The following is a 24,612-nucleotide window of genomic DNA, read 5'->3' as shown; positions in this document are numbered from 1 at the left end:
CACCAGATCTGCCAAGGCTTGCAATGCCAGAAAGGCAGGAGCCAGAGGGTGACGTAAGTTTCAGCTCCCAGTATTTGCTGCCCCCTGCTGGTGCTCAGGCTCATTCCTTGCCTCGCCAGGGGGGTCTCTGCTGGGCCCCACCCAAATCTCCCTCCTCCTCACAAGGGTTAGAAGGTGGCTTTGTGGTGTTGAAACATATGTAAAATCATGACTACCTAAAACTGGTTTTGACCTCACAATCTGAAAAGCTGAAGAGAAAAATAAACTGGAAAAGGAGTTTTGGATTGAAAATGGTATGTACCTGATGCATTTTGTCAACACGGAATGAAGGAAGTGTATGTACTGACGAACTCTTACTTTTTCCTGAGATAAGCCCACCTTGGAAATGGATAAACTAGACCCATAGGTAGAACTCTAACCAGCTAGTCATTGTTTATACTTTCTGGTTTCTTTTATCTAAATTGACCTAAATAGTTTTAGGGTAATCTTGGGAATATTAACATTTCCGAAGGGAAAATGTCCCTTTACAATGTGCAAAGCAACTATTTTCTTTCATTTGTTTAACAAGCATTAATTGAACTCTATGGAGCATGTACTCTGGTACATGCTGGGGATAGGAAAATGAACAAAAGCATTTAAGTCACATTACAGTGGCTAGTGCAGTATGCAATGCATATATAATGACAAAATAATGGCTGGAACGTAGTGAGTGTTTAGCCCCTCTATGCACTAGTCATGTATTAACTCATGTAGATAGCTCAGTGACTCTGTGAGGTGCATATAATTATTATTTCTATTTTTTAGATTAAAAAGCTGGATGCACAAGGAAGTTAAGTAACTGCCCAAGGTCATAGAGCTAATAAATGTCTAAGTACAGATTCATACCTCAGCAGCCTGGCTCCAAAATCTACTGTATTATTTTAGAAAACTATCATCCTAGCAAATATTTTAAAATTTTCACTTAATGCTTCACAATTCAATTTATTTATTTATACTCCAACTCTTTCCTGGAAAGACTTTGCACATTTATCACCAGTTGCAGGAACTTTTATTACTGAATGGTATCCCCTGAAAAAGATAAGGATTGTTAGACCTATTTCAGAAAGGAGAAAACTCAGGCTCAAACTGTAAATTGACTTGTCACATGGCCATTTATTCATTCATTCAACCAAATTTGTTGAACACTAGGTGGCATGCAAAGATGACTAAGACAATCTCTCTCTAAGGAGCACAGAGCAATACTATGGGAAACTGAAAAATAAGCAATTATTGCTGCCTGGAGACTTCTTGGAGGAGGTGGTACGGGTGATGACACATCTCTTCGTACAGCATTACTCCCCTTCTCAAGTATGCTAGATACTGAGCTTGAAATTTGTGTTCCTCATGTATTACAGTAATTAAGCTCTCTGCTTTCAAAATGATCTCATTCCAATGGCCCAGGATCAATGTAATCTCTTATGAAAATGAAATTTGGCCTTCAAACTCCATGGTTTGTAATATTTCACTGCTTTCAATCATTCAAACAATTACCGAGCACCCACAGCCCGAAAGGCACTGTTCTAGGTGTTCTGTTCTGATGAATGCAAAGTAAAATAGACACGTTTCTTACCCTCAAGGAGCTTTAATTCAGCAAAAGAAAGGAAATCTACCCATAAATGCCTACAACACAGAGGAGAATATACTTAATGCCAATGGAGAGATGCAACAGTTTAAAATTTTACGTGGAAGGGAAACCAGTAAATCCACTCTTGACTTGCTCAGCTGTCACTTGATAGTTTTATAGAAAAGGATATTCATGAGTGGGTGACAGTAAAACTGAACTATTATAAGACTAATTAAATATGGACTGAGTTGTGGGGCTGTCATGAGAAATGTAAGATGTATAAGGTATTTCTTGTTTTTGATAAGTTTTCTATTATATACAAATAATAATATGGTCACAGTTTAGCCATATTTCTCAAATATATGCTGTGGTTTAAATAGCCCATCCTTGAGTTCTAAAACCAAATGTTGCTAAACCATTCTCTGAGGGAATACAGGAGGTAAGAAAATTAAGGTATCACTTACTCCATATCAGGAGGTTTGCCTCATCATGATTTGAGTCCTTAATATCTCTTCATATTTAAGGATATGTTCAGCAAAAGATTGAAATTTCTTTATTTTTAAATTTTATTTATTTCTTTATTTGAGAGAAAGAAAGCATGAGTGGGGGAAGGGCAGAGGGAGAGGAGAGACAGGATTCCAAGTAGAATTTGTGCCAAGTGTGGAACCTGATGCAGGGATTGATCTCATAACCTGAGATATGACCTGAACTGAAACTAACAATCAGATGCTTCACCAACTGAGCCACCCAGGCAACCAAGACAGCAACTTCTTAGCATGCTATTCAAGAAGTTCCTAACCCCCTGATTGCTTCTACCACTTGTCTCTCATCATTCTGGGCTTCCACCCTACATTCTTAATAAAATTAATTACCTTAGGTTTTCCAAACAAGGCACAGCTCTTTACTAATCAATTCCCTCCCAGCCCCATCTTGCCCCAGCTTTTCATATTTAGCTCAATGTGCACCTCCTCTAGAGAAGCCTTCTTTGACACTTTCCCCCTGGTCCTCTCCTCTGTGTTCTCTAATGCTCTATGCTCACTCCAAAAGCTTCGGGCTTTTCCCAAAGTGCTCAGCATTTCTGTTTCCTTGCCTCTCCTCCAAACTAGACTGAGAAAGTCTTGAAAGCAAGGATTGTATCTTTAATTGCTTTAGTTAAAGTATATATATGATTCATGAAAACAGCAGGTATACAACACATTAGCCAAATTGAAATGTAGAAGAATGGAGAAAGTTAAAAAAAAAAAAAAAAAAGATGCTTTTGGTTTTTGTAAAAGAATGAAAAGTTGTTCTGGCAGGAGAAATGTGAGACAGGCTGCCTAAGAATTATGAAATTGGAAATATCAAGGAAAGGGATGTCCAATGACAATTAGCTTAATTTCTTGAATTCATTTATATCATCTAACAAATTCCTTCTGAATAATATTTTTTAGGTCCTCTACTTGGGCAGGTTTCTTCATTCTTCAATCTATACAACTGGGCCATTTTATTTCATCGTTTCCCATATCTAGCCTAAAATGTATCTATTTTGAAAATGGGAAAACAGTACATATATAAATGGGAAAAAAAACTGTACCAAATTCCATCTTTAATTATTTTGTTTTCATCTGAAACAATTACGTTGCTGTAGACATTACTGGTTTGCATTGCTGTCCATATCTTGAAAAAGCAACGTATCTATTTAAAAGACATTACACTTCCGGCAGTGATGGCAGAAGAGGAGAAGCTATGACAATCATTATTTCAAACTGCTTTTGGTGTGTTGCGCTAGGTGTCGTAGCTTTTGTTCCATTTTGCTTTTAGGCCGACCACCCAAGAGCTACACCATGTAGATTTGGCCTCAGTCTTCACAGCTTGCTTTTGCCAAAGAAATCATGTGCCCGAGAACGGGAATCAAGGGAGATGAGACTGTATGACCAATCAGCCATGTTTTACAGCTTCAAGTTCAGTCACTGCTGTCATATAAATTCAGGTTCACACTGCGCTGCTCTTGAAGCATATATATTTATGCTTAAGCATATATATTTGAATCACATTCTTTAAACAATGATAAGTACTCTATGGGATTGACCCACCTCACCCAACTCTTTTTTGGTGAACTTGATAAAAATATAATAAATAAGATCATCTACATTCAAGAAAGATGAAAATTCGGGGGATCCCGATGAGATACTGTAATAGGTGCTATGTTCATATTTCATGCCATGTCCTAATAACTCTTAGCAACATCTCGTAATTAGAGAAACACTTCTCCAATCAGCTATCATCCCACATTGACAATCAACCCTTCTTATATTTGTTGCTAAATGATTCAGCAGTAAGTTCGCCAGCACAGGAGATAACTCTAAAATGGAAAAGAAGCATCTCAGGTTCTTAAGTGACATGGTTCAATCCACTTGAATCCAGTGGCTGGTTTATGACAGCATCAGTAGCAACATTCTGAGGTCCTATGTGCTAAAATCGCCACCTACTGTTCACTCCAGGCACAAACCGCCATACCTCAAGCCAAAGGCTATAGACACTGAGTAAGAAACACTCTTGAGTCTTGAATATTAATCAATCATCAACTTCTAGAGGAATTAAAAAGTAAACAATTTCACTCCGAAATCCGCAGGGCAAACGCAGTGGGCCACTCTAGTCAATGTGTATTATTAGGTGATAACTGTATTTTATTGAATTTCACAGATTGAAAATATATTCTAGATTATTTTGTATAAAAGTTCTCTGCTGTATCCCCCAAATTTAGAAGAGTATCTGACACACAGCAATTGTTCAGTAAAATAGACTAAAGAAATGAATCCTTAAAGAAGAAGGGTAATTGTTGATCACACTACTTATTTAAAGACTTCACTAAAAGAAATTATTATGACTTTTCCTAGTAAGTAAGAATATCTGTATCTAAAATTGATAAAGAGAAGAGAATGAATTAAAATGAAGGGAAAGGGGGGAAAGGGAGAATTTCCTTCTGCTTGCAAAAAAATACGAGCAACATATGATAAAAATCCAGATTAAAAGAAGAAATATATCTTCGGTATTAACTATTGTTAATGGAAGCATTAACAATAGTTAATTCCGAAGATGAGATTATGACATCCTTTTTATTTTAACAAAATTTTTAAAAAGTGAAAGCTGTATTTTTAAAATCATACACTTCACTTTTTACTGAACAAATACTCCAGCTGTGACATTCAGTCAGTCATTCATATATTACCCATGACACTAACATATTTTCTCACGGTGGTATTTGGCACAAATATTGAAGGAGAATATTGACCTAGCTTTAACAAAGTTGGAATAAGAGGTTGTTTGCTGAACAAATAATTCACTTATCAAGAATGGAATTGGTTTTCAAAGCAAATATCGTTTTTTAAAGCACCGACTTCCTCTTCCTTTCACGGTGCTGTATTTTTTTGGGGAGAGTCAGTAGTGCTCCTGCCCATCATTATTGGTATGCCAAGAATGCCTACCACTGACCCCTCTTTACTGGGACCATTTCTCAGTGTTGGGTTTACAGCCAGCAACCTTCAGGGCTGAGGAAATGTCTCCTTCAGAGACAAACAGAAGGCTGGATTATTGTTTGCCATCAAACAGAAGATGCCCCAAGCTTAGGGCTCCCCTCCTGGATCACTACCAGCTGCATGAGCAGTCACCCAGCGGGACCCATCTGCATCGCCCCCACCCCCAGGAATTGCGACTTGGGAAACTGACATGATGCATTGACATTTAGATTCTTGTTTTTGTGAGTAATAAGATCTTTCAAAATAAAAGTCTTTCAAAGCTGACACAAAAGTCATGTGTCTTTTGTGAACATCCACAAAACGGGCAAGTTAGCATGTTAGCTTGAAATTTGGGGTAAAATTTCAGATATCTCACAGTTCTTGACAACATGACCTCTCCTAGGGATAGGGATGTTCACAATTTAAAAAACCCAGTGCACCCAAGGTATAGTAAAGTGAGTATGGAAAGAGAAATTCAGTGCTTCAGAGATGATATAAATTGAAAATACCCCTTACTTAGTGTAAATGGAATTTTCAGACTAGAAAAAAAAAATTTTAAGGGCTTATACATTATATTAATGTTTAAATCCAGCTCTTTACTTTAACTAGGGTTATTTATAAGTACTAAAGGCTAAAATACTGAGAATTTTGTAAAATGTGGAGATCCCACAATATAAATAAAAGAGAAAAATACCATTTATAAGTCTTAAAAAAGAGTTTCCTTCTTTAATTTAAATGGATTTACCCACTACCTTATTTCATCATTTACTGCTTCTTCATAATATGATAAATATTTCATTTTAAAAATCATGATTAAATATCCACTTTCTATGCTCCGATTTCTATTTTTGCTGAGGTAAAAGCCACTATCACCTTTCTCATCGACTCTTAAATTTGGAGTTAAAAATTAATTCCTTGTTGCTTTGAAAAGGGAGAAAAAATTCTGTACTTTTTTAAGTGCCACTTGGCTATCGAGAATGCTATAGTATGGATAATATAGAATGGATAAATCCCAATGGAACTAGTGATGATTTAAATGCCACGGCATTTCAAATGATGAAATGGGATCTAGAAGTCAAGTGTTGAGACCTAAGAAATGTAATTTCTTAGGATTTGACCTGAATTGCCATTGCTATATGAATTTGAGGAAGTAACCATTCCATTCCATTCTTTTTTTTTTTTTTTTTAACTGTTACTATTACAAGAAGTGTCATTCTTTTTCCCTCAGGGCCCAGAAATAATGTAAGAAGAAAGCCTCCCTGGGAAGTTATCAGATAATGAGAATGGAGAAAGCAAGAGCAAGAGAGTTAGAAGTAAGGAGAGAGGGAAACTACATTTTGCAGGGCTGAACCTAGAGGGTTTGTTCTAGAAGTGTTGTTTTGTCAGAGCAGCATGTTCTATAATGGTCTTCCTTAGAAACGGCATTAACTTACTGACATATGACCCACTTATTTTATAGAATGAGGGTGTAATGGGTGTTAGAAAGTCTCTTACTCGAAAACAGGAATGTTGAAGAGGAACTCACCTGGCATCCTACCATTTACTTAGGTCAGCAGCTCCAGTAACATGCTCCGTATCTTCTCGTCAAACAAAAAAATCCCAAACAAATAATTTGCCAAAATTTCCTTAATTTTTTTCTGTAATTCTGGAAACTCTATTTTAGAATTCTAGTATTCATCCTTTTCAAGTTTCCTATCAGTAAGGAAGCTCAAAATTAAGGAACTATTTTGATATATACCAGGACAGTATATTCAGATTGTTGATATCATGACTTTAAATCACAATATACCTACCTTTTAGGGGTTACTTACTCATTTCCTGTCACATTGTCCAGTTTGAAAAACATCAGTGATATTTAAGGTAGTAAATAATTCCAGCAGGGCAGTTTGAAGATGTGTGTTAGATTGGAAAAGGTAAAAGAAATTTTCAAATAATATCACCAGCTTCAGATATACGATTGAGATGAACATGTAGACATTACCACTCACTAAGAGCGACCTGTTACAGTCAACCAGGAGAAGCAGAGCACTTCTCCCAGTCTAGAAGACCTGGAGATGTTCCAAAGCAAGATTTCCCGTTGGCTGACCTTAAAAGGCAAGACCAAGGCAGGGCAGTTAGGTCAAGGCTCTGCTTCTAGCCTTGTGGTTTGCCTGCAAAAGATTTGCAGTATTCGTGTATCTTTACTTGATAAATGAAAAGATAATTTTTCAAAGGGAAATAGTTTTTTGGTAAAAGTTTCACAGTGTTCTTTTCACCTTGATATATTTTATGGTAATTTCTTTACTCCATGACAAGCCCTGCAGTGTCAGCACAAGTGTCCCCCTCAAACAGCTCAATGACAGCTCTTTGATGAAACTCTCATGGGGATGTTTTTTACATGTCAAAGCAAGGAGTCTCCTCATTTTGAGAACCAAATAATGGCTATGATAGGAATACATTTTAGAAACTCGATTTTGTTGCTATTAATTTTGAAACTCTACGTGGAATCTAGACTTCCGTGATGTGCTCCAGCCTACTGAAGTTATGAGTCTCTTACTGGTCTGCCCTGATTACCTAAAATTACCAATGTGGCTTCATACTGACCTTATTCGTACTGCAAAAAAAACCATTTGCCTTTTTTAACCAAGTTTCCCTCTCCGCCATGAGCTGACGACATTCTCCTTGAAGCTGGTGCAGTTTCTGGTTAGAGAGCCATAGGTGCTCTTTCTCCATGTAGCCCTTGGACAGCAGAATCCCAAGGGCATCACTCCTCAGCTTCTCAGCAGCAGAATTCCATTCCTACAAGAGATCACTCTGGTTTATTTACACATCCTCCTCTTTGTAAACTCTGACAAGATGCAGAGAACATTTCAATGTATTGAACGTATCAGAAAACTGTCACTGTATTTTCAAATCGTGACGGAGTAAATGCCACATTCCAGGTTGGAGTACCAAGATGCAGATTAAAAAAGAGAGAGAGAGAGAAGGACAAAGGAAAGAGGCTAGAAAGAGAGCGGGATAATAGCAGGAAAGGGCAGGGCATTTGGGGTGTGTGACTGATGGAGTGTCTGGTTGCCCTGAACACAGGCCACTTCCCTTTCCATTAATGCTGTCTGAAAACAAACCCCCCAAATTATCAACAGTGTTTTTCAGTCTCTAACTCATCGTGACCGGTTTTCATTCATTTAAATATAGGAAGTCTGTCTCTCACAATTCAGTCTCATTGCCAGTGTGGGCAAATGTGTACAAGAAAGGAAGGGAAATCTCATATTTTATGGCCGCTGTGTTTGTATGTGCCTACACTTAGAACTGAAATTAAGATCTGTTATTCTCCACAAAATTAATAGTTGTGATTGCATAGTATTCCCTCCTTCCTGACCTGAGTCTCCCCTCTCAATGCTTCATTCTTAGTGGTATATAAACATTTCAGGGAAAGAAGAGGTAGGTTTTTACTTTCTGTTACAACAAGAAGAAAAACAGTAAGTAGAGAAGAAAGAAAACTAAAGTTGGAGTAAACTGAACATATTAACAATTTATTTAAAGGTAAATTTAAGTTTCTTACAAAAGAACTGAAGCCAGATTCAGCTTCATAAAATAATGCTTATCTCTAACATGGCTGTCTTGTGAGTGAATTTTCTGGTACCCATCTCGACTGAGACTAAGCTGTACGCAGAAGCTGTTTGTTACAACATCAGAAATTTAGCGCCAGGTTTCAAAAATTACAGTCTGACTCCATCCTGGCTTGTTCCTCATGGCAAAATGTCCTGTTATTAAGTTACATTTGTTACATTTTACTGTGCAAAATCAGTATAATAATAAAAATAAGTATAATTTTAGTGCAATTTACCACTACTTTATTCATTCATTCATTTCAGAAGACATACTAAAGGTTATGCACCTGGTACTATGCTAGGATAGATGGCTTGCAGAATACAAAGGAAGAATAAAATGTAATTCTTTCCTTTAACAATATAAAACTGCTATTTTACCTCACTTTCATATATACTTACATTATCAACTGTATGAAATATATGCTGGTCCTATAAACATGTCCTGATGGCTCAACTAATGGAAATAGCAAATGTGTGGTTCCAGCCTGACTACATCAGTGATGGTAATGGAAAATAGTATCATCATGGTTGATCATACTCTCAGCCTTTCGGAGAGAATGACCAAAAGTGAGGGGAGAGGATTGTTAAAATAAAAAACAAATGGAGACCAGCCCTAAAAACGGCTTGTGCAGACAAAACCAGTTTAGTCATACAAACAAAGCTTAATTTAGCTTATTTTGTGAGACTGACTTGACCTGGGTCATTTCTTGTTTATGCCTCTGAAAATTATAAGCAAAACTTGAATCTTTCCCAAGGTCAATATGAGGTAACCACTGACCTAGTCCCTATCATTTAAGAAAATTCCAATGTTATAACCAATAATTGTGAAGAGGAAGCAGTCACTGCTTCCTCGCTATATAAGCTGCTTTATAATAATGTATCCCTGAGCCTTGTTCCATGTTTTGGGATGAGTGCTCTGGTTTGCAAACTGTCTTTTTGGTGTGTGCACTAATTGCTACTTTGGTGATTCATTGGTTCTCCTTCTGTTACTTGTGAACTTTTGACACTCCAAATTGCTCAGTGGGTGCAAAATCAATATTCTTAAGCATGAATGTGGGCTACATGATTTCTTAAGATCCTTCCTTTTTTAAAGCGCTATTAAGCTCCCACTTAAAGACAGCTAATATGAGCCATGACATTCTTTCATAAAGCACTGTAAATATCCCCCCCACTTAAAAATTATTACCTTAACCTTATCAGGAAAGAGCAAATGTTTTTAAAGCAGTTAGCACCATTGCGGGCACATGTAAAAGGCATTCTCTAAACGTTAGTTCCCCTTTACATTCCATCAGTTTTATCATGGTTCACTAGCTGCCCCAAATTTGTTCTTCACAGGAATTTGTTTCTCAGCTCTAAAATAATGATAGTGGAAGGATTCTCTAAATGTTACATATTGATCAGTATTATGGGATAAACAAAATATTAAATAGGTTTCCTTACTGCTTAATAATCCTTCATATGTTAATGTGCTTTGAGACTCCTAGCTGAAAATATGGTTTGAAATATTCTGGACAAGGAGGCCTGTGTGGCTCAGTCATTAAGCGTCTATCTTCGACTCAGGTCATGATCCCAAGGTCCTGGGATCGAGTCCCACATCAGGCTCCCTGATCGGGGGCAACCTGCTTCTCCCTCTCTCATTCCCTCTGGTGGTGTTCCCTCTCTCACTGTGTCTCTCTCTAGCAAATAAATAAAATTAAAAATATATATATTCTGGACAAACTGTTTTGACCATGAAATCCCTTGTTTACTGATCATCTCTAGGGACCAATACTCCAGTTGGAACAATGTTGGGAAATTCTGTTACTGTGCTAAGAGCAGATGAATCACCTAGAAGTTCACCTGTTTTCATAAGTCTGTCTGCATCTTTCCTTGTTGATTTTGTCTCTCCCTCCAGCTACCCAACTAGTCCATTTTCTGTCTTTTGTACCCATTCTCTTATTTTCTGTTAAGATCTGTGGGGTATGAGTCCTCAATGGACTCAAGAAATGCTTAATGTGTTAAGACAGAACAAAGCAGGTAATTCTTTCAAAAGATTGTCATTGACCAGAATCTTTCTGTTCATTAGCAGAAGACCACTTAACAAATATAAAGAACCTGTGAAGGCCTAGAGAGCTAAGAGGAAGGAAATGGAAAAAGAGTTAGGACATGGAGAAAGAGATCATGGTCTTCATGTGTTCAGCCTGGACAACACGAAGCCCTAAGGTGTTGGTATCTTAACCCTCTTCAAGACAGTACTGATTTTTCTTTCTGTATGCTAAGCACTGTACTAAATGATTTACACGTATCACCTCATTCACTCTTCCTCGCATCCCTACAAGGTAGGAACTGCTTTATCCTCATTTTACAGATGAGGTAATGGAGGTTTAGAGGTATTAAGAACTTGCCTAGATTCTCAACACTAGTAAGTGAAAGAGCCAGAATTCAAATTCAGGTAGTCTGTCTCTAGACCCTGTTTCTCAATCTCAATGCTGACCTCAGCATTTCAGAGAGGAGAGGTGATGGAAAGTGTTTTTTACTGCATAGAAAGGTTAAACCTATCAGTTTAGAATTACAGAGGTGAAAGTTCTATGAAACCCAGATAAGGCCTTGGAAATGAGAAAATTCTTAAAAGACCCTGAGGTGTTTTTTTTGTTTGTTTTTTGTTTTTTTTTTTTTAGAATCAGAAACTTCCTTAATACCCACCTGTTACATATAGAAATGAGAATTTACAGCCTAAACTCATGCTTAATTTTGCTCAGCTCATGGACCAAAATAATAAAACTCTTCTCTGTGAATAAGAAGGGAAATACCTGTTCTCTAACAGTGTTCATAAATCTGCCTTTAGCATAAATTTGGCAAACAGCATTAAAGAAAGACCTCTGGAGTGGAGCCAAATCTTTGAAAACACACTTCAACTCTGTGCTTCACATCACGTTTATAAAAAGTGGGTTATGACCTTCTAAGGAAGCACTAAAGGACCATTTTGTGGCTCGTATCTTTTCTTATTCTCCATTCCCTGTCTTCTTAATTGCATTTCACAGGAACTCTGTGGGTATTAAATGAAGCTGGGTCCATTCAATATTTCTATTCAATCTTCTCAGAAAATTGGTTCTGTTTTCTTTGGGCAATCCACGCGCAGTTTCTGATGCGTTTGTGTAACATTTTGATGATGTATTTCCCCAGCCATTTTTCTTAGGGGATGCGTCCACTATTTTATTTTTAACCTAAAATGCTCCAGAGTCATCAGAATCCATCACACTATTTTTAAAAACTTAAGCTGTCATTGTTGTCAGGGCCGGTGGAACCCAATGGAGAAAATCATGGTCCGTTTTCTCTAGCCTTTGCTGCCTGCCTGCTAAGTGTTAAACCTCTGACTGAGTTTCAGTCATTCTGCAATAACATATTTCCAGTACATGTCCCTGCCAGCTGAAAGCCAAAGCCTGCCATTTCCTTCACTTTTCAGTCTTGACAGAGAAACATGCATATGTCTGCCTGAGTAAAGACATGTGGCACTGTGTGCTCTTGGGCTCGGGCTATCTCCTCGGGTCACTCTGTTTTTTTCCTTTTTCACTCTCAGTGGTTACCCTTTTACACTGTACCTTTCACTGTTCCATCTGCTGAGGAAATTGAGCTTCTGTTGGATACCTTGATTGGAAGGGTACTTTTAAGAGGATTAGTGAGGATAGACAAGAAGGTGAAAATGATTTCTTCTGCCTTTTCTATACTCCCAGGTTAGCTCTTCAAATGAAGTTATGGATTGGCATTAAAAATTACCCAGCAGGTAGATTCAAAGAGTAGAAAGTAGAAAGAAAGAATATCATCACAATACATTTAGTAAGTTTTTATTCACAGGAAACTTCACTGTAGGTGAAGGGGTCTAATGACCCAAGGGCATGTGGTAAATTATTTTCATTATAAACCTGACTTGAAAATGTAAATTTTAAGTGGGGGAAGATGGACAAGAAAGAATAGGGGACGTATTATAAACCACTAAGAAAATACCAGCTGTGGAGATGACGGGCCAAAATCACATCTGGCTGAAGCATGTGTGGAGCCCATGTATAGTCTGCATAGCATGGCTATTTCCTAGGACATCTCATTAGACACAACCCATTTCTTGTTCATTCTCTAAATCTACAGTCCCATTTGGTTCAGCACGAAGGAGAATTAACTCATTGACACAAAATCATAGAATTGTTCACAATTGTATTAATAGTTGATACAAACAAAATAAACCTGGCAATTTTAATCAGACTATTTGAAAGTCTGTTTTGAGCAGAAATTTCTTTTTAGAGGGAATTTTTATGCTTTTAAAGAGTGGCAGTGAGCCACTGAAAAGCTGAAACTCTGATTATGCCCAGTTGGACTGCAAACTGGGCCAGAGTTTCATCTCCTGCTCTGTTCCCAGGCATTTCCACACTGACGTACACAAAATCAACGATCTTACTAGAGCACTGGGTCCCATCCCACAGCTGGATGGTACAGAGTTCAGGGTCCACACGCCATTTGAACTAGACCTTCACTATGATGCATTTCGGCAAAGGTCTTGATTGCAAACAGGAAGAACTGTGATTTTGTGTCACCTAAAGATAAAAGAAGTGTGGTGTTTCACCTCCCAACCATTAGGCAGAGAACCCTTGCTACTGAACCAGAGAGAGCTTATGGGTAAGAGCAGAAAACTGGAGCTAGAAATACACTTTTTATTCCAAACTTAGTAAGTGGTCTCAAGCAGGGTATTTTTTTTTTCCCAAGCCTTACTTCCCCTGCAATGCAATGGCCACCATCAACACACATATGCCTCTGCTTCTCTAGTGAACCTATAAATTGAGTGATGGATTGCTGTGCTTTGAATTCCCAGATTTTAGGCCCTACTAAAATTTTGGATTTTAGCTGTATTTTCCATAATTAATCTTAGTGGTATTATAGCGGGATTATAGACTGATAGTCTATAGTAGAAATGACAGATACCATCAAAATAATTTTTGAGTGATAGTTGCTTTCTCTTTTCTCTATTGAAGTATTCCAAAAGTCACAGTAAAAACTATGGCTTGGAAGTTTCTTGTTTCCCTTATTCTGCTCAGTGCATGGCTACCAGGTAGGACTTGTCGTTCAGCTGCTCAGAGTAGGGTGCTTGTTGTTAATACTGAAGCAATGGATGTGTGGTAGAATAAATTTTTAAAATCAAATAAAATTTTAACAAATTGCACTCATGAGCAAATCTTCAAAGTAATGATTAGAGCAAAAATACATTTATTTTTTCTTCCTTAGTTCAACATAGTTTTGGGATGAAAATTTAATTACATTGGAAGTCAGGGAGACATTTTTTTGAAGATTTGTGTTTTCCAAGAATCATTATTTTTTCTTTACTGTCTTGTCCTTGTTGCTTTTCTTAGATTTCTTGTTCCTCTTAATCACATTTTCTTTGAGTTGAATAAGTAAGGAGCAGAGCCAGATTTGGGTGTACTGGTGTTTCCATTTTTAATAAAAATTAATAAAGTCTTGCTGTCCAGATTATTTGCATCTAACACAATTTGCCTACAATCATATTATGCCACTAGCTGATGAGGTGGTCCCAGTTTATATTAATGTTTTCAGAGGACTTATTGTTTAATTTTCTAGCACATGTGTTGGAGAGACCTTCAGAATCTCAACATGTAATTCAACTATGGGGAGAATTATTAGGTTTAGATGTTCACCTGTTGTGAGGATTTTCCTAAATAAAATAGATTAAGTTGGGAAATGGGGGAAAAATCCATATATATTACATCCACAATGAACATCATATATAAACTAGAATAACGGTCCTTAAATCTGGCTGACTATCAGTATTTCCTAGAAAAAAATTTAAAACATGCTTTCTCACACCTACTCTATATTCATTGAATCATTGTTGGAAGAAGATGTATTTTTAAAAATTGGCAGCATTTTATTTGAAATCAGGAGCAAAAAAAATTTTGGAGCTAGACTAGAATATTCCAAAATATTGAATGACTAAGTAACAATAGACCTATAGAGTTTCTGCATAATCATAACAATAAATGAGAAAGAATGTATATAATAAAAGGTTTTAACCTTATAACTTTAAACTTAGTGCTATAAAATTAAAAATTTTTAATTAATATTAAAATTAATTTTTAAATTAATTAAAATTAATATTTAAATTTTAAAAATTTAAAATTTTGTATTGATGCCTCCCAAATCTAAAATTTAACTTCTATTTTCCAAATTACTTCATTCATTCAATAAGTATTGTGTCAGGCTGTGGAAGATACAATGACAAATAAAGTCTTTACTATTATACTCCTTAAATGAGTAATACAGAAATCCATCATGAATTGAAAACTGTCCTGTTTCAATGTTGAATATCATTAGTCTTAATTCATAAAGATGAAATTAAGACATTTCTTTCTACTTCATACTTTCTTCACATTATCGTGTCAGGGAGATAAGCCACTGATTTAAAAAGGAAGCAGAAATTTGGCAGGAGGGAGAGAAACCTGAAAGTATAAAACTCATCCAGTTTTTTTCCAAAATTTTTTCTTTTCAAGATTTTTCTTTATTTATTTGTGTGTGTGAGAGAGAGAGAGAGCAGGAAAGGGGGGAGTGTCAGAGGAAGAAGCAGACTCCCTGCTGAGCAGGGAGCCCAATGCTGGACTCATCCCAGGACTCCAGAATCAGGAATCAGGACCTGAGCCGAAGGCAGTCATTTAACTAACTGAGCTACCAAGGTTCTCCTGAAATTTTTTAAAATATTTTGTTCATTCATTTGAGAGAGAGAGATAGCACAAGCAAGGGAAAAGGCAGAGGGAGAGGGAGAAGCTGACTCCCTGTTGAGCTGGGAGCTAATGTGGAGTTTGATCCCAGGACCCTGGGATCATGACCCAAACCGAAGACAGATGTGTTTAACTGACTGAGCCACACAGGTGCCATCCATATTTTTCTATACATTTATATGGTTGTCTTTAACTTTCTTTACAAACTTTTTATAACCATATTTATAATATGTATATTCTTTATTGCAGGAAAAGCCCTTACCTTTAACGATGTGTAAGAAATCACTTATCTCCTACAAAATCTAGTCAAAGGTAGAATTTCTTCAACTTATCTCCTTTCATACAGGTTCAGTTTTCAGCTAATCACTATGCATACGATTGGGATTCTCTCTCCATACTTTCTATACTCAATAATCTATGAATCAGCAACAAAAATTATACTGGGATAGATACTTCATAACTCTCCTATACTATAGACAGTGTAATCTCAAAAGCATTATGTAACAAATCTTAAGAACACCTAACTAACGCAAAATAGATCATTGTAAGTACAAATTGAAAACTAAACAGTGTTCAGTGGAAAAAAAAATAAATTCTGATTTAGTAATCTGGGGAGATCTTTTATAGGACCTAAATTATGGGTGAGACCTTCAACTGATGAGTGTAATGTAGGATCGGGGAGAAGGCAAAGTCCTGGTTTGAGCAGAAGAGACAGCCTGAGCAAAAGAACATAGGCAAGGTTGTTGGTTAATACTACCAAGGAGATGAAAAAGATGATCCTAGATCATAAGGAGATAGAACTATCTAATTTGGAAAATTAATAAGTTCTTTTCATAATAAGTGATGTCTGAGCTAAGGCCTAAAACAAAAGGGAAGGCGTTACTTGGCAGAAGTGGAGTAGAGGAGGAGTGGGGAGTGAAGAGTGAGCCCATGGGCAAACATCCAAAAGAAAGCTGCTCAGTACCAGATAGAGAAGAGTGGCCAGAATCAAAGACATAGATTTGTGAATAGGACTCTTCAGAAAGGATTTTTGAAAGCAAAGCACTATTCACTAAATAGCAGTGTGGTAAATGAGAAGAGGGGCAAGCTAAGGGCAAAAATGGAGGGATGAGCCTTGATTCCTATAATGGCTGGAGAATGAAAAGTTCACACAGAGAAAGGAATAGGAGAAGAAATTATACAAGCCAAACCAGGAGGGTCTTCCTTAGAATTGTACAAGACAGCCAAATGCAATGAATTATCCTCATTTTCAGACAATTTGAAAATACTTGAAAATGAACAAGTATTTTCATTTTTGCCTGGATGACTGCGCCTGGATGGCTCAGTCAGTTATGCGTGTCTGCCTTCAGCTCAGGTCATGATCTCCAGGTCCTGGGATCGAGCCCCACATCAGGCTTCCTGCTCAGCATGGCGTCTGCTTCTTCCTCTCCCTCTACTCCTCCCCCTGCTTGTGCTCTTTTGCTATCTCTCTCTCTCAAATAAGTAAATAAAATCTTTTTTAAAAAAATAGAAAATGAACAACAGAGCAAAAAATACTATTGTGTCAATGTTAAATTTATTGGGTATAAAATTGGAACATGGCTATAGAAGAAACCATCCTTGTCATTAGGTTATCTGTTGATATTTAGGGTGAAAATACATGATGTTCACAACTTATTTTGAAATGATTAAGCTAACTGAAATAAGTCAAGCAGAGAAACTCAACTATGATATGGTTTCACTTATTTGTGGAACATAAGGAATAGCATGGAGGACATTAGAAGAAGGAAAGGAAAAATGAAGAGGTGGGGAATCAGAGGGGGAGAAAAACCACGAAAGACTCTGGACTCTGAGAAACAAACTGAGGGTTTTAGAGGGCAGGGAGGTGGGGAGATGGGTGAGCTTGGTGATGGATATTAAGGAGGGCATGGATACTAAGGAGGAGAACTGGGTGTTATACACAAACAATGTATGTTGGAACACTACATCAAAAACAATGAAGTATTATATGGAGACTAACATAACATAAAAAAAGAAATGATTTAAGAAAAAGTATATATATGTAAATACATAATGAGAGACAGAGAAAGGAAATGTCCTAAAATTTTAAAATTGATGAAGTCTATTTGGACATTCTTTGTACTATTTTTTCAAATTTGCTATGTGGAGTTTCCAAACTAAAAGTTAAGGAAGAAGATGGGTGCCTGGGTGACTTAGCTGGTTTTAAGCGGCTAACTCTTCAACTACAGCTCAGGTCATGATCTTGAGGTCCTGGGATCAAGTTCCACGGTCAGTGGGGCATTTGCTTAAGGATTTCTCATCTCTCCCTTGCCCCTCCCCTGCTTCTCTTACATAAATAAATCATTTAAAGAGTTAAGGAAGAGAAGTAAATACTGTTAATAATAAAAAGTTAAGGAAAAAATAAAAGGGAATTCTATGAAACTAAAAAAAAAAAAAAAAAAGAAACCCTACAAAAACTCAATGTTTGAAGGCAATAGGAAAAGTCAATCATTGAGTATAAATAAATAGACTCATACAATGGAACACTCTCTGGCAAAAGTATCAGAACACTGCCTACATACTACTATAGAAGAATAGCCAAGTAATAAAAATAAGACACAAAAGGGTAAGCTTAGTAGGCCACTAATGAGGTAAGGAAGGGACAAAATAAGAATATATAGCTGTATTTGTTTAGATGACATAAAGAAACTAAGCACATAGTTAAAAAACTAATAATAGTGGTTATTTTTTACACAAGTGAGGGGGATTAGGTAGGTGAAAACAGAAGTTTTTATAGGTTTTTCTATGTCCCTTTAATATTTTTTAGGAGATTTTATTTATTTATTTGAGAAAGAGAGAGAATGAGAGAGTGCAAGCATGAGAGGAAGAAGGTCAGAAGGAGAAGCAGACCCCCCCCCCCCCCGAGCAGGGAGCTTAATGTGGAACTCGATCCAGGGACTCCAGGATCATGACCCAAGCTGAAGGCAGTTGCTCAACCAACTAAGCCACCCAGGTGCCCTTAACAATGCAAATATATTGGCCAAAAGGTAAATTAAATGCACTGAAAAGCAAAGAAATGCAACTCACGAAATAAATAAAGAAAAATCATATGATAATCTCAATAAATGCAAAAAAGAGGCATCAATAAAATTCAGTGTCCATCTATAATATATTTTTTAAAGATTTTATTTATTTATTTGACAGAGAGAGATCCCAAGTAGGCAGAGAGGCAGGCAGAGAGAGAGAGAGAGGAGGAAGCAGACTCCCTGCTGAGCAGAGAGCCCGATGCGGGACTCGATCCCAGGACCCTGAGATCATGACCTGAGCCGAAGGCGGCGGCTTAACCCACTGAGCCACCCAGGTGCCCCTCCATCTATGATTTTTTTAAGAATCCAAAATGTAGCAAATGATAGATGCAAAAACCAAACCAAAAAACTAAAAACTTAAGAAACATCATACTTAATGATAAATCTTTCTATTTAAAGAAATCTTTCTATTTAAAGTCAGAACAAAACAAATATTATGCAGCCATCAAAAGAAATGAAATCTTGCCATTTGCGACAACATGGATGGAACTAGAGTGTATCATGCTTAGCGAAATAAGTCAAGCAGAGAAAGACAACTATCATATGACCTCCCTGATATGAGGAAGTGGTGATGCAACATGGGGGCTTAAGTGGGTACGAGAAGAATCAATGAAACAAGATGGAATTGGGAGGGAGACAAACCATAAGTGACTCTTAATCTCACAAAACAAACTGAGGGTTGCTGGGGGGAGGGGGTTTGGGAAAAGGGGGTGGGATTATGGACATTGGGAAGGGGGTGTGCTTTGGTGAGTGCTGTGAAGTGTGTAAACCTGGTGATTCACAGACCTGTACCCCTGGGGATAAAAATATATGTTTATAAAAAATAAAAAATTAAAAAAAACAGAACAAAACAAAAAACCAAATATGTCCTCTACCACTGCTTCTAGTCTTCATGTTACTGGAAGTCTTATCCAGTGTAAGAACAGAAAATAAATAAATATACAAGCAAATAAATAAATAAATGTATTAGAAAGGATGAACACTACTGTCATCATTTGTAGATGTATGATTTCCTACATATAAAACCAAGAGAATCTAGAAAAATAACTTAAATCAGTAAGAGTTCATCAAAGTTGCTGTATACAAGATCATATAAGAAAATTAATAACATTCATATATAGCAACAATAGTCAATTATTACAATCAATCAAAAGATACAGGTCTTGTAATAAAGATCCCATTTATAATTCTTCACTCATTTATCCAACAAACATTTATTTAGCAGGCCTATTCTATATCAGGCATTCCCCTAAACACTTCTTCTAGATCAGGAAAGTTAATAGTAGACCAACAAGGGAGTTCCAATATTAGTGATGATGGTGGCGTGCCACTATTTTATTTTGCTTATAACCAATACACATGATAAATCAGTACATTACCTAGCATGTTATAAAGTGATGAAATTGAAGAATAAAGACAAGTAGAACATGGTAAGGGACTTAAGGTTTCCATATGGATGGGAGTTCTGTGCACTATGAAACATGATGGTCAGGGTAGGCCTCTTTGATCAGTGAGGTATGAGCAAAGACAGGAAGAAAGGGAGTGAGTGAGTCACATGGGTCTCTGGTGAAGGAACTTTCCAGGAAGATAGTATAGCTAGAGTGAAGGCCCTCAGGTAGTTTTCCTGCCTGGTTGGAGGAAGGACAAGGAAAACAGTACAGTGGAGTGTGGATGGAGGAAGCAGTAGAAGAAGAGGGGTGTGGTGGGAGCAGAGCAGGGCAGAGGTGATTGTAATCACAGAGTCATTTATTCTAAGAGACCTGGTAAGCCTAGGAGTGATATATTCTGACTTAACTTAAAAAAACAAAAATAGGAATCTATTCCATTTTCAATTGTACAAAAACCCATAAGATACCTAGAAATAAACCTAACCAAAGATGTAAAAGGTCTATACTCTGAAAACTACAAAATACTTATGAAAGAAATTGAAGAAGACACAAAGAAATGGAAAAATGTTCCATGTTTATGGGTTGGAAGAACAAATATTGTTAAAATGTCTATGCTACCCAGGGTGCCTGAGTTGGCTCAGTTGGTTAAGCGTCTGCTTCAGCTCAGGCCATCATCACAGAGTCCTGGCATGGAGCCCTGCACTGGGCTCCCTGCTTAGTGGGGAGCCTGCTTCTCCCTCTCCCTGCCACTCACCCTGCTTGTACTCTCTCTAATACTGTCAAATAAACAAAATCTTAAAAAAAAAAAAAAAAAAGTCTATGCTACCCAAAGCAATCTACATATTTAATGCAATCCCTATCAAAATACCAATAGTATTTTTCACAGAGCTGAAACAAACAATCCTAAAATTTGTACGGAACCACAAAAGATCTCAAATACCAAAGAAAAAACTGGAGGTATCACAATTCTGGACTTCAAGTTATATTATAAAGCTATAGTAATTAAAACAGTAGAGTACTGGCATAAAAATAGACACAGAGAGGCGGGAGTTTAGGCGCGGGGCGGGGCGTCCTGAGCGTCCCGGGCGGCAGCCGCCAGCCGCCAGGCGGGAGAGTGACGGTGTTTGCGGTCGTTGGTGTCAGTAGCTCCTGCGGTCCCTTCGCCTCTCCTCAGCGGCTCCAGCCCCAGCCGCCCTTCCAGCCCTCCGCGTCGCCGCTGGCGCCGCCGCCCGACGCGCAGGCCGCCGCGGGCCGCGGAGCCCATGAGGGCGCGGGCCCTGCCGCCGCGTTCGCTGCGTCGCCGTCGTCCGAGAGCGACCCGAGCCGGCGCGGGCATGGCCGCGGCATGAGTGCCGAGCCGCCGCCGGAGCCGGAGGACCAGGCGGCGTCGGAGCCCGCGGCGGGAGCCATGCCGGAGAAGCGCCCGGGCGCGCAGACCGCCGCCGGCGTCTCGCTACACGGCTTTGGCAGACCAAGTGTATACCATGCTGCTATTGTCATCTTCCTAGAATTCTTTGCGTGGGGCTTGTTGACAACTCCAATGTTAACTGTTCTACATGAAACATTTCCTCAACATACATTCCTTATGAATGGTCTCATTCAAGGTGTAAAGGGCCTGCTGTCTTTTCTGAGTGCCCCCCTCATAGGCGCTCTGTCTGATGTGTGGGGCAGGAAACCCTTTCTCCTCGGCACCGTGTTCTTCACCTGCTTCCCAATTCCACTGATGAGGATCAGCCCTTGGTGGTACTTTGCGATGATTTCTGTGTCTGGAGTCTTCTCGGTCACATTCTCTGTGATATTTGCCTATGTAGCTGATGTCACTCAAGAACACGAGCGAAGTACTGCTTATGGATGGGTTCGTTGGCTACCCTAGTCATAATTAAATTGACATCAAACAGATTACCAGGGGGGAAACGTTTAATTTTGTACAGAGCTCCACAAAGACCTGAGAGACCCAAGGGCAGTTGGGTGGTTGGAGCTGGTGTACCATCCTGCGCTGATGAGAAAGGGGAGTGGGGCCTGGGGCTTCAGAGGGAAAGAAAACCGTTCCCAGGAAGAGGAGAAGAGCAAATGTTTGGTAAATAAATGTTTGCCATGCCATGCAAATAAACCTTTCTGATAAAAAAAAAAAAAAAAAAATAGACACAGAGATCAACAGAATAGAACAGAAAACCCAGAAATAAACCCCCAATTAAATAGTCAGTTAATTTTGACAAAGAAGGAATGAATATCCAATGGGAAAAAGACAGTCTGTTCAACAAACAGTACAGGAAAAACTGGACAGCCACATGCAGAAGGATGAAACTGGATGGGTTTCTTTCACCATACACAAAAATAAATTCAAAATGGATTAAAGACCTAAAACCATAAAAATTCTCGAAGAGAACACAGGATGTAATCTCTCTGACATCAGCTATAGCAACATTTTTCTAGAAATGTCTCCTGAGGCAAGGGAAATATAAGCAAAAATAAACTATTGAGACTACATCAAAATAAAACTTCTGCACAGTGAAGGAAACAATCAACAAAACTAAAAGGCAACCTATGGAGTGGGAGAAGATATTTGCAAATGACATGTATGATAAAGAGTTAGTACCCAAAATATATAAAGAACTGATACAACTCAACACCCCAAAATCAAATAATCCAATTTTAAAATGGGCAGAAGACCTGAATAGATCTTTCTCTAAAGAAGACATACAGATGGCCAATGGAAGGTACTCAACATCACTCATCATCATGGAAATGCAAATCAAAACTATAATGAGATATCGCCTCACATCTGTCAGAATTGCTAAAATCAAAACCACAAGAAACCAAAAGTTTTGGTGAGGATGTAGAGAAAAAGGGACCCTGTGACACTGTTAGTGGGAATGCAAATTGGTGCAGCCATTGTGGAAAGCAGTATGGAGGTTCCCCAAAAAATTAAAAGTAGAACTACCTTATAATCCAGGAATCACACTACCCAAAAAATATAAAAACACAAATTCAAAGGGATACATGCATGTTTATTGCAGCCTTATTCACACTAGCCAAACTATGGAAGCAGCCCAAGTGTCCATCAGTAGATGAATGAATAAAGATGTAGTGTATATATATACAATAGGGTATTATTCAGTCACAAAACAGAATGAACTCTTACCATTTTCAACAACATGGATGGAGCTAGAGAATATAATGCAAGTCAAATAAGCCAGTCAGAGAAAAACAAGTACCATATTATCTTACTCATCTGTAGAATTTAAGAAACAAATGAGCAAAGGAAAAAAAAAAAAAAAAAGAGAGAGAGACAAACTTAGAAATGGACTTTTAACTACAAAGAACAAACTGTTGGTTACCAGAGGAGAGTGGGTAGGCAGATGGGGGAAATAGGGGATGGGGATTAAAGAGTACATTTATCATGATGGGGAAAAAAAAACATAAAATTAAAAAAATGAAACATAAACATAAACAAAGCATAAACATAAAAACATGTATTTAAAATTGTTGGCAAATAGCAAGTAGTCATGAAAAGCTACAAAAAATAAAAAACAAACCAAAAGAAATAAAACCACTGGGCTGTCATTGAGAATACATGGAAGAGGAGGACTACAGAGGCAGGGATGTGAGCACAGGGATTCATGTGGAGTCTACCATATCAGCCAGGTAAAACATGCAAGTGGCTCAGTCCCCAGGACAATGTTGGTGATGGTGAGAAATGATAGGGTTCTGGACCTATTTAGAAGATACAGCCCAGGTGCCAATTCCTCTGAGGAAGTAAAAGCTCTTTTGATCTGAATTGCTGCAAGGATTGAATGCCTTTACCAAGATGGGGAAACTAGGTGGAAGAGATTTTGAGCGGGAAGATGAGAAATTCTGTTCATGAGATCTTGTTGACTGTCTCTCTGGAAAGGCTGCACTTGGACTCCTGAAGTCAGTACTCACCACCCACCTTTGCCTGCACACACATACACACACACTCACATTCTCACACCCACACATTCCTATACACACTCAAGCACTCTCACACATCTACATAGACACTTACACACTAATACTCCATTAGCAAGTGCTCTCATGGATTTCTCCCAAATACATTCCCAGCCTCTGCAATGAGAACAACCTTTTCAAAACAACTATGAAGGAAAGAGGCTTAAAGTTGCCCGTAAAAAAAATAAGACCATAAACTAAAGTAGCAAGAAGAAACCAAATACCGGGGATTTTTTCACATATATATATTTAAAAATGTGCAGGCATGTGTGTAATCTATCAGCCAGTGGTTCTTCTTGTTCCTGGAATGCAGCGAAGCAAAATGACTGCCCAAGCCAGCTACTGTGTAAGGTAATGCTGCTCAGCAATCCCAGAGTACAGGAATGTCTTCAGTGGTTTGAAGCCCTTAACATATGCCCTGGAACACTCAGTGTTCAAAAGTACCACACAGTGGTAAGTAAGGTAAGATGTGACAGTATTTTTCAAAATGTGAGGGTATGGGTAGAACAAATATACATACCAGTGACATCAGACACTGTGATCATATTAATATCATTTGTGATCATATTAACATCACTGTGATCATATAAACATTATTTGTCATCTTGGACAATTCATACAAAGGGAGAGGTGCCTAACCTTATCTCAATACTCCCTAAGAGCCCCTTTGTGAGTAGTTTCTTTAAATCATTCTTGGTCTGGATTCCCAGGGACTTACTCTACCACGTGAATGAAAATCTTTAAGTGTTGT

At 38.0% G+C, this 24,612-nt stretch overlaps 1 protein-coding gene across 7 annotated transcripts in view; it reads right to left on the bottom strand.

The window, feature by feature from the left end:
- CCDC141 (coiled-coil domain containing 141) overlaps positions 1 to 24,612 on the bottom strand; it is a 234,603-nt gene that overhangs the window by 84,965 nt on the left and 125,026 nt on the right. For all 7 annotated transcript variants that reach the window (XM_059166907.1, XM_059166908.1, XM_059166910.1 and 4 more), the window contains one exon: positions 7,681 to 7,875. In XM_059166907.1, coding sequence (XP_059022890.1) covers positions 7,681 to 7,875 — 195 coding nt within the window. The remainder of the gene's footprint in view (positions 1 to 7,680; positions 7,876 to 24,612) is intronic.

Source organism: Mustela lutreola, chromosome 3 (genome assembly GCF_030435805.1).
Source record: "Mustela lutreola isolate mMusLut2 chromosome 3, mMusLut2.pri, whole genome shotgun sequence".
Lineage (NCBI taxonomy): Eukaryota > Metazoa > Chordata > Mammalia > Carnivora > Mustelidae > Mustela > Mustela lutreola.
This window is presented reverse-complemented; position numbering and strand designations above follow the sequence as displayed.